General features: G+C 39.8%; 1 protein-coding gene across 1 annotated transcript; it reads right to left on the minus strand.

Moving 5' to 3' along the window:
* Positions 1 to 289: 289 nt before the first annotated feature.
* CHRNA1 (cholinergic receptor nicotinic alpha 1 subunit) lies at positions 290 to 10,884 on the minus strand. Its single transcript, XM_073304750.1, has 9 exons — positions 10,845 to 10,884; positions 8,143 to 8,288; positions 7,994 to 8,038; positions 7,400 to 7,509; positions 6,690 to 6,885; positions 5,908 to 6,145; positions 4,403 to 4,626; positions 2,810 to 3,049; positions 290 to 478 (listed from the first exon to the last, which is right to left on the minus strand). The coding sequence occupies exons 1-9, from the start codon at positions 10,882 to 10,884 to the stop codon at positions 347 to 349; spliced, it is 1,371 nt and encodes a 456-aa protein (XP_073160851.1). The 3' UTR covers positions 290 to 346.
* Positions 10,885 to 11,383: the final 499 nt, after the last annotated feature.

Consider the following 11,383-nt stretch of genomic DNA (forward strand, 5'->3'; position numbering starts at 1 on the left):
TAAACATTCTATTTATACATTAATGTTTTTTAAGATTATTAAAAAGGGTCAGAACCTGGTTTACAGCCATTTCCATAGCATTTTCACATTGTCAGTGGCACAGATCTTTTTCTTTTGACAAAAGAGACATCACCAGGAAGTGGCTCAGAAATGCCAAGTGTGGAAAAATCATTTTAATTTTTCCTTTATTTGTTCCCCATGGGAAGTGATTCTTAGCTGTGCAACCTTCAGACAGCTGGGAAGAACACAACAGGTAGAACAATGAAATGTATTCAATAAAAGCCTACAAAGTGAATAAAGATGTGCTAACCCTGGCCAGGGATAGTACACATTTTAGATTTAATGTTCATCCTTCTTGATTTAATTCAATAAGACGACCAGCAAACACGGCCAATGTTCCAATAATGCAAACCAGCATGAAGATACCAAGGAGAAGATGGTCAATTACCATTGCAACAAACTTCCATTCTTCTGCAGCCTGGACATGAAAGAAAGAGGAGACAGTTAGAACCTCCCGAGAGCTATATTCCTTACAAGGCAGGATATGGAAGTGTGGGCAATTACTGTCTTGTGCAAAGGAAAGCTTTTCTCTGGCTTCTAATATTATTATGGAAAAATATTCACTTTCTTTGAAGTGACAAGTTAGTGGTCTGCGATGCCTATGCTAGCCGGACTCACAAATTCAAATTAAGGGATGATTCAACCTTCCTTTCAACAGCGGCCTTAAGAACAGAGGTCCTGTGTGATCTACAGTGGTTAAAAGATCATATTGCTCATTTTGTAAGAGCAGAGATTTGCCGTGGTGTTTTCAGCCAAGACTCTTGAACACCCACCCCCTTCCCACACACCACTCTGCCGTGTGCGGACAGCTGCCAAAGTGGGCATTTCAGAGCACTGCAAACATTTGGCCACAGGCTTACTCCTGATTGTGGGGACTTATAAATATCAAAGCTAGCCTGGGTTTTAATTTAAATAAAGAAGATTTTCAAAGCACCTTCCAATTGGCTTTTAATGGAACACGTGCTCCTAAATCCCTCAGGCTCTTTTGAAAATCAACCTCAATACCCTTTAGACTGCAAAATGAGCCTTAAAAGTGTATGCCAATTGTGACTGTTCAAAACCAGTCACCATTTTTCCTAAAGGTTTTAGGTTGTTCATGGTCCCCATTTTGTCCACCCAGCAACCTTTGGGACACAACACCCTTTTCTATAGGCCCCTGGATTTTTGTGGGGAGCCAAACTCAGTTCAGAGTTGTGGGGGACAATGGTGCCCAAGCTGGCTTTGTCAGTACAAGAACCTCCAAGCTACTTGCTCAGAGCTGGGGCTTTTGCTAAGCAACTTCTGTGGGGAGACAAGCAGTGTGAGTGAGCACAGAGTAGTGTGCCAAGCATGGGAGTGGGCACATAGGAATCATACAGTCTAATACTGCCTATGACAATGACTCTCTGTAACCTAAGGCTTTTCCAACCTTTCTGCCTGAGTTTCCCCATCTGTAAAACTGACTATTAGATTTACCTAGTTCCCAGTGGGACTGTGATAATCACTTACTATTTTCAAGTACTTCATAAGTGCTACATTTCACCAGAATGGCTACAACCCCTGGCTTGGTTTTGCAATTTGCCTTGGAAACCTTTTGTAAATGTTAGAAATGATGCACAGACCACACAGACAGCTGAGCTCCACTTCAAAAGGCTGGCAATGACTCAAAGAGCCTTTTTTACAAATGAGGTGCAAATCTTCAAAAGAGCTGAGGTCGGGCCTCCCTTTTTTCAGGTGCAGTTTTCACCCACAAAATGAACTCAGATGCAAACTGGAGTATTTGACTGAACCTCTAACTATCTCAGCTGAGCCAGCATTTCCGTTGCAGTCGAACATTCAGGTGAGAATTTTGTGCTTTTTTTTTCATATTGTGGCTCAAAATGAATTAGTTAAATTGGGGGTGCCCAAAATAATTCTCTCATCAACAAGCCCCAAGCTCAAGCTGCTGCCGCCACCCATCCAGAAACATCTGCATCTCAGTGGTGCTTTTTGTATATAATTGAGAAGTCTCTGGGATCCTTCAAAATGATAAGTGCTGTATTAGTATTAAAGTTAACCTCCAAATATTAGAAACGACTCAGGACAGAAGTATATAACCAGGCGTTATAAATAAGGGTTTTAGCACTAAGTTATACTTAACTTTCTACAGAAGAGGGGCAAAGCTAGCTTTTCCTGGGAAATGCTGTCTAAGCCTTCATTTCGGTGGTACAGTAGAAAAGGCCAGTTGGTTCTAAAAGATGCTTATTATGTGCCCCCCTATAGGAATTATTTGGAGCACTGAGTCCACAAAATCAAAGCTTACCAAAATTGGAATTAACATTTGCATATCACATGTAAGATCTGAGGTGGTGAAATCAAAATGTTTCTTGTTAGCATGGAGTTTTGTTAAGGTTTATTTCCCAGCTTTGAGTGTACTGCAAACTGCCTATTATATTAGGAAAATGTCCTGCATGAAATACATTAGGAATCTGTTTGGGAATATTGTTAATTTCCTTGAAACCATTCTAATTATCCGTACTCACTCCTCTCTGAGTTCATGTACTACACTTGGAAAATCTTAGTGCATAATTTTTTTCAAAGACTCAATTGTCATCTGTAACTTTTATTTATAATTCTTTACAGATTGCATCAGGGAATAACAGGGCTCTTTGATACAGCAGAAACTATGTTTGGGGTGTACTTGTGAGAAATGGAAAGATTTATTATTCCCAGAAAATAAAGTGTCTTATTTTAAAAGCGAAGGATGAATCACACATAAAAAATGCCTTACATTACTGGATTCTTGGTCTGATTTCATGGTTTCAGCAATGTATTTGATTCCCTCTATGGCACTTTTCACATCTGGGTTTTTGGTAAGTGGGGAGTGGAAGTTGACGGCAGCAGGACATGGTTTTCCAGAGATTTCCGAAATATCAATGTCTTCTGTAAAAATCCTTCTCTCTTGTTTATCCCTGGATGGTCGTTTCATTGTTGAAAAAAACATAACATTTGGGATTGTGTCAATAAAGACCTGAAAAAAGAAATTGTATTAGTTTAGGGAGATTGTCTCACTGATGTGGCATTACAACAAACAAAAGCAGGCACAACATTCTTAACTACCAAATAATCTCCTCTCCTGGATTTGCCAGAAATTCCCTGTTTGAAAGTATGTCACAGCCCAAGCCTTAGTCACACTTTACTTGTCCTGTATAAATCTGAGGCCCTGGAGCTTACTGAATCATACACACGCCTCTCACACATTTTCAAGAAACAATTTCTTGCTGCTATATAAAATGTATACTGATTTAACAGGATCCAACCATAACCAGAGTATAACACCCAGGACCAGAACTTCAACTGGCATAAACTGGCGTAACTTGACTGACTTTAATGGAGCTATGCTGATACACACCAAATGAGGATCTGGCCCACACTGTCTAGAATTGTTGCAGAGAAATCCTTTTGGCCTGCTTTTGCTTGTCCCTTCTTCTTGTTGGCTATCCTGTTTCACTTACATAAACACAGATTTTCACTACCTTCTTTAAATCAGTGGAGGTTTTTCTTCCTGATCACACAGCATGTACAGACATGGCCTTTTAAAATTCCTCACTTTCTGCAGGGGATTTTCTGCCTTGCAGGGATTTGATAAAATAATATTTTTTAAAGTTCCATTAAAAAAAAAAAGAATTTCTACTGCAACACAGGAGCAATTTTAAAGATATAGGTCTGTATGTGGTAGGTCTGGCCTACATAGTTTAATGCCAGTTCATGCAAGCTGGGTAATGGAAAGACTAGCAGGAGTGGCCACAGATGGTCTGGGTTCCCCTGGTGGAGACATACCCACAACTTTGCCATGAGTCTTGGTAAGGTCTGGTGGCCATCATTTAAGTTGGAGAGGAAGATTTCCCTCCCTTCCCAACAGCTGTGGAATAATGCTGGTTCATAGAAGAGTAGGGAATGGGATGAGGAGTTGTCATGGGAGCCCCAGTTGAGCTCCACTCTGTGGATCCACAATGAACACCCGAGCAGGCAGCTGGCTGATGGAGTTGGCCACTTGCTGGGCCAGGAGTCATGCAGCCTGATAATCTGTCAGTTCCCATAAACAGCTATATAAGCAACCTACCTAATTCCTTCTCTGTCCACAGCTGCCACTTTGTTTTGCCTCATCTGCCTCCAGGTGTTGGCTTTTCCCTCTGATAGTCTACCCAACAACAGGCAATTTTGCTACTTAAAGGAGTGATTCTGCAGCCCAGCCAGGGAGCCCTGAGATTTATCTGGATTAGGAAATTCCTCCCAACATCTTGAGATTTTTAACACATAAACCTCAGAGTGAAATATTTAAGGCGCTGCTCAAGCAGAGAAATTCACAAATAATCCTTCTCACCTTCCTCACCCACTGTGGCATAATATGGGTACTTGGGGAGCGATGGTGGGTGTTGATTACAATGACGGTAATGATGATTGATGCTATGACAAACACCATGGTAAATAACATGTATTTGCCTATCAAGGGCACTGCACTTGAAGTAGAAGGAATCAGCTCCACAATGACCAGAAGGAACACAGTCAAAGACAGCAAAACAGAAATGCTCAGAGTCATCTTCTCACCTGCCACACAGAACAAAACAACAACACTGCCATTAATGTGGTACAGTGCAGAGGGTGTTAATCAGGGAGAGAAATAGAGTGTGATTTCATGGATGATTGGTTGTTGGTACATTTTGGATACTTGAATGTATACCTATACATCAGGACTACTTTTATATCTCCCTGCATCACAAGAAGCAGCAAACCTGGCTGGTCATTCATGTTCTTCTGCCACTGTGGAGGGATCAAATTAGGATCAAGCCCCCAGCATCAAGTTGGAGTTTTCCGGGACAAAACTGGGACTGGGGACAGGCTGAAGGTACTGACAACTCACTTGCTATGAGCATGAGTATGTGCTGCAGGAGTTAAGTGAGTAAACTCAGCCTCTAATCAGGGCTTGCGCCTTTGGGTTGATTTCCTCAGCTCCATTGGGTGGCTTTGTTTTTTGCTCTGGATAAATGGCAGCCTCACCGGGGGCTGATTGAATGGACAAGAGAGCACACGGCCTTAGAGCTCAGTCGGTATTTGAGACTTCCTTTAGGACTAAGGTTGCCTATTTGGTTGGACGTATTCCTGGAAGTTTCATCACATGACATAATCTTTAATTAAAGATTAATCTTTAATTACTAGACACTCCAGGACAATCCTGGAGGGTTGGCAACCCTATTTAGAACTCAGGATGACAAAACTGAACCACAAAGCACAATGAACATTCATTTTGTTCTGTTCAGTCCAGTGGCAAGCATTTTTTTAAAAAAAGCTCCGGATAAGACCTTACATAAAAGGAAATTGAAGGAAAAAAACAACCAAGGATAAGGGACAAAATTCTGGCATGGATTAAAAACAAATTAAGCACCAGGAAATGGTTGCAGTGAATAGGTGCTTTTCTCAGATTAGAGAGCACAGAAAGAGCCCAGGGCTGCTTAATATATTTATTCATGCCATCACAGAAGCTAATGGCTAAAACAATCCCCTAACCAAACATGCTATATCAGGGTTTCCAGTGTCACCCTTTGATTGTTTATTAACATATTCAATACATTAATTTCAAAGGCACAAAACCAATCAGCTGAACCTTGCTCACAGTGAAACTGAATGAATGATTTACCACTGATTTCCAAGGGAGCTGGGTCAGGCCTATATAATAGCAGTTTTAGAGTTTAAACTGTTTCTCAGCTAGGTTTATAGCGTCCATCACTTTAGGGGCTGATCCTGACAGGTCCCATTGACTTAATTGTTAGTTATTGCTCTTTCCTTTGAGGAATCAGGAGTTTATTACAGTAATGTAATAAATGCACATACCTGAATCAGTGGGCAGATAAAACACTAACCCAGTTAAAAACGAGAAGAGCAGACAGGGAATGATGACATTGACAATGAAGTAGAGAGGCAAGCGCTGCATAAGGAAGTGGTAGGTAATATCCAGATATGGGGTGTCAGGGCAACAGGCATAGTAAACGAAGTGCTTCCAGCTCCGGTAATCTTTCATCACCCACTCGCCGCTCTCCATAAAGTTGCTCATATCTGGGCGATCACTCTCCTGACAGTATAAATAGTATATTTCAATATTAGAGCTACTGACCAATAAATCGTAGAAAATGAGAGAGAGGGAGAAAGAGAGACAAACAATGTATATGATTGAGGGAACTCTTTGTTCCAGGAGTGAGATCCTGATACATGTGTAATCACAATCTAGTGGCTGTATCCTAATACTAAGCCTTAATACTACTACAGCTAACAAAGAGTTGCCATAGCTGTACTGAAGTCAATGGAACTGTGCCAATTTGAGGAGTTGGCTCTCTGAGTTTTAGCCATGCTGTTGACAATGAAGTTTATGCACTAAATGTGTGCAGAATAGCTCTAGAAGACCGGTAGTGCTGAATACTGCTGGTAGTACACTCTATATTTTGGCATCAGTAATTAATAATTTCAGTAATTTAGTACCTGTTTATTTTTCAATCAGAGCAGTTTACAATTAACATTTAAACCTGAGACTTTAAAAAAAAAGAAAGAAAAAAGGTGTGTGAAAAAAGAATTCAGGTTAAAATATTCAATGTCTACTAGTTTAAAAAGTTGATTCATACCGGATTTATGATAACCACTGTACCATCATACGTCCAAGTGCCCAACTTCATACTGCAGTTCTGCTGGTCAAATGGAAAGTGTGTGACTATAATTTCACAGTAACTTTTAAAAATTGCTGGTGGTGTCCAGATGATCTTGCCTGTATGTTCTAAAAGAACTTTGGTGAATTGATCAATAGCAAACTCACCATCTGCACTGCAAAAGGAAGAGGAAATTAACAGTGACATGGATAGCATAACTGACATACATATAATACAGTATCTATCTGAAGGAAACTTGGAAAGGGTATATACTGGGTAAAGGGGTTGCTCTGAAGTAACTGCGTGGAGAATTTGGCTCATTGAATATAAAACCTATGAGTCAAATTCAGATCTGAAATATCAGGGTGTAACTCCCCTGTCATTAGGTTATGAGGAGGCGTGCGTGCCAAGAATTTGGTCTTGATGTTCAAAAGATGGACAGGTTTTCTGTCCTGCACTGGATTTACTATAACTGTCTCAGACCCTGTTTTAGACGTTCTCTCTCCCGATCTTTTCCATTTACTAATCCAAGTGACGCTCGGCTAGCCATTCAGACACATATGAAGTGTTCAAATAGGTATTGAAAAAACACCAGGCTGATCATTGGTCCCCTTCCTCTACTTCAGATTCTGTATTTTTTTGTTATATGAGGCTCTATGCAGAGTTTTTGTACCATTAGCACTACTTACTTGTTATAAAGAACAAGATCGGGATGCCAGATTATCTCAGATGGGATACGAATTTTTTTCAGCCCACCATATTCTTCTGGATTCCATTTTAGGTTGACATCCGTCCATTGCTATAAGAAGAATTTTAGCTAGTGGAAATCTGTTATTGGTATTGCTGGAACTAAATAAAATATTTCCAAGATCTACTGACTGTCATACCATTGATACATGTAGATAGGCACAAAAGTACTGTATGTGTCCTTCTACCAATGCTGCTTTCTTATATATGTTCAAACAATACATGATGATTACCTCAATAATCTAAAATAACTGTAACACAAATCTGCTGTTTGAAACAATATCAGAGAAGGACATCTTGTCAAATGCAAAGTGTCTTTTTTCAGGAGCTCCATGTTGTTCAATGGAACTTCAAGGTTCCAGGACTGTATAAAGAAATCATCAATCAGTTCTGCCATCTGCCTAAGCTGCTTCAGGAAACCATAACAGAAAATGTTGTACGTGTAATATTTATGTCTGGAGAGTAGCACATTCCTGATTAGGTCCAGGGCATTGGTTTGCTTTGGAATAGCAAGAATAATGAGATTCAGAGGTTACCTGTTTCAGGCGTACATTGGTTGTTACAATCTGATTTACTTCATCCTTCAAAAAACAAACAGAAAGTTTAGGGAAAAAGCTTATTCAGAAGAAACGTTTGATGAGCTCATATAAATAAACACAGTTAAACATCATCATTCATACTGTACCACATTAATAAGCTGAATAAGCTGCAGCCCAACTGTGACTACAACAGCCTCACGATGATCTTCCACTGGGCGCACTACTTTGTTGTAGTTCTTGAATAAATCTTCAACTAGACGAGTTTCATGTTCAGAGCACAGGATCAGACCAGCTACAGAACAGCAAATATGTCATCCGTAAGACAGTGATAGAGTATATTGCAATCTTGGTAAGGACATCCTGCAAATATTACTGATACAAAGTCTTGTGCCAGTTTAGTGAGGGACTCTAACCATAACAAAGCTTATTTACTATTTCATTGTTTCTTTTTATTTGTAGACCATGTCTTAGGCTGTTTCATAGTCATCAGGGATGATAACCAATTCTGATTCTGAGTAATATTTGCTTGCAAGAGTAAGTATCATTCAAAACACATACAGTTCCATCCAGGAGACCAACAAACATCAAGAACTCCCACCATCAAAGTTGGAATCAGGCTTCATGAAACTCCTAAAACCTATCTCACCCTGCATTTTTGGATAGTTAGGCAAACTGAAGACTCATTGCCAGGCATTTCTTGCATCTTTTTTCTTGGATCCACATTCTTGTCCTTGCCCATAACACGGGAGGTTTAAAGAATATGCACAAATAATGTTAGTATGTTTAGCTAAAAGTGCCACCTTGTGGCTTGTTGGTTGTTTTTTATTTATGTAAGCTTATGCTAAGCTTTGAATGCTGGGAATTGTTGGGAGTGATTCTCAGCATGGCTGTGTGGTTAAGAAGACATTAACGCTATGTTCCTGCAATCTGCTCCCTGTGTACATCTGTTGACTGATCCAGCTTCATCTTGTTTTATATCTGAATTTCAAGTGCAACAGCATGCAAGACAGTCATTTCAAATCCACATGGAAAAGGAAACAGGCTTTCCCTCTTAATTAAAAGGCTCGTGTGACTTCAGACAAGATAGACCTAACACTTTATCTTTATTTAATGTTGATTCCATTTCCTCTTCCCATATCTTGCTCACTCATGCTTTCAGTGAGCAGACATATACAGAAAAAAATCTGCTTTAGAAATTATTTTGATCAATCGCATACCCTCATGATGAGTTCCCATTTCATTTTTGAGAGAGCCACAAGGGATCGGTCATCTTGCAGTCTTATTCCTACATACTTTCATCTTTTCTTTAGAAAGTGGTTGTGTACATCTGCTTCAGGTCATAGTGAAAGCGAACAGTTGGTATGTAAAAATGGCCCTTGCAGATTTTGCATAATGTAGAAACCCAAATCCTCACAAGTTAGGAGAGGGATAACATACAATGCTAAAGCCCTTTGCTACATCTAGAAGCTGCTATCAACTTGACATTTTCAATAACAACGTATTTTTACAAGTCAGTTCATTCTCTTCACACTGGCAGAGTACACATAATAAAACTACTTGTGAAAATAGGTGGGGTGTGTCATGTGATTGAGAAAGCGTTAAATTAAATTCCACTACCTACAAGGGACCATACTGCAGCCTGGCTAATGCAGTGTTACAAGGGCACAACATGTTTCCTTGTACTCAGTATCAAAGGTAGCAGCATAGAAGGCGAAGCTGGCTCTGCAGAGCCGCCTGTTTTGCTCCCAGTGATCTTTTCATCCAGCAACAGGAATGGACTGTGATGGGAGCAGATTTAGGTCAGAGGTTAGCACTTCTGAAAATCCTTTTTCTGAGCTCAGACTCTTGAACAGGTTCTTAGGGCAAAATCTTGGCTCATTTAAGTCCATTGGAGTGTTGCCATTGACTAAAGTGGGGCCAGGATTTTGCTCGGTTTCTAATTGATTTACTCTCAGGTCCTTTAAGATAGTTGAGCTGGGAATCTGAGGATCCAGCTGTAATCTGCTCCTGGGTCTCAGCTGCTTTGTACTGTATGAAATTCTTTTCTCCAAATGGATCAGATTTACTGAAATGACACAACTCTTGCTATTAAGATGCTTGGATGGCAAAACACGGAAGTTTACATCACATTCTGCTGCAGACAAACAGCTCCTGTTTCCACTGACAGGAAGGGCAGTATTGGGTGTCATGTTTCAGACGGTATGTTATGATCACAGAGTCATATTTAGGTCAACAGTTACACTGGTTTCTATTAATCCAATTAACAAAATCCTTCCTACAGTTCTATTCTAATAGGTCTTGGTAGGAATATAGCAATTTTTTTAATTTGGTGAAAAATATTTAAGATTACAAAATACTTAATCTCTTAGGGGACAGTTTAATTGGAATTATTAATAGGTCCCAGCACAACACATGCAGCTGCCAATCAATTCAGTATCCTTATCAGTATTCCCCACAAATAAATGAAAATGTTTGTTAAGTATATTGCATTTCAAGCCATATTTGCTAAAAATCCCCAAAGATTTCAAAGTCTTTTTTGTTCTGTGCTAAAACATGGCACATGGCAGAAAAAAAGCAGCAAATGTAGAGGGGAGAAAGCAGCTCGCCTTTTGAACCCAGTGCATACTGTGATTAAATCATCTGAATATTTCTCCACTTGTTCAGTCTTCAAATGTGAATAAACTGATATCATTGCACTTAGAAGCCAGTATTTTATTAATTTTGTATGTCATCCTTGCAAGTTCATAAAGCTTTATTAACACAGTTCACGTTATACACAAGGAGCAGTGGGCCACACATTAAGCAATGAACCAAACCAAAAATGAACCAACTGTTGAAATGAGCTTACCTGAGCAAAAGAAGAGGAGGGGTGTGTAGTGGAACTTCATTGTGTGGCCTTTTGTCTCTGCTAGACACACAGACTAGCGGGGACCTCAAAGTCTTCACAGTCTCGCACTGAGGAGGGTTCTGCTGCTTCCTGATACACAGCTTGGAAAATGTGACTGCTGAGCTATTGTTTTACACCACCTGCTTATGGGAATGACAGCTGAGAGTGCAGGAACAGCAACATGCTATATTTGCCCAGTCAAACATCTTCTCTGGTTTACAGTGGGATATTTTTTTCTAAGCATAACACATTCCATGGTAAAAGGAAGATTGTTTGTAAAGTAACTTAGCGTCCAAGTAAGGATTAACTAGAATACTCCCAACCTAAAAAAACCCTCAGCTGCACATAATCTTTTTTGACCTGAGTGGTTAGCTGAATTTGGGGTCTTGTCAGTTTCAGCGAGGAGGAGAAATTGGTGCTGGAGTCAGATATTCTTTGATGCAATCCTATTTACAAAGAATGTTCAAGGACACAGGATTTTGTACAAAGTAGGAATCAAA

Source organism: Lepidochelys kempii, chromosome 11 (genome assembly GCF_965140265.1).
Source record: "Lepidochelys kempii isolate rLepKem1 chromosome 11, rLepKem1.hap2, whole genome shotgun sequence".
Taxonomy (NCBI): domain Eukaryota; kingdom Metazoa; phylum Chordata; order Testudines; family Cheloniidae; genus Lepidochelys; species Lepidochelys kempii.

Excerpts from the sequence above, each read along its gene's own strand:
- CHRNA1 (XM_073304750.1), bottom strand. The coding sequence starts at position 10,884 with ATGAAGTTCCACTACACACCCCTCCTCTTCTTTTGCTCAG. Across the intron at positions 6,146-6,689 it reads CAGTGGTTATCATAAATCCG|GAGAGTGATCGCCCAGATAT; the intron begins GTATGAATCAAC and ends TTATACTGTCAG. Across the intron at positions 479-2,809 it reads CAGACCAAGAATCCAGTAAT|GCTGCAGAAGAATGGAAGTT; the intron begins GTAAGGCATTTT and ends TTTCATGTCCAG.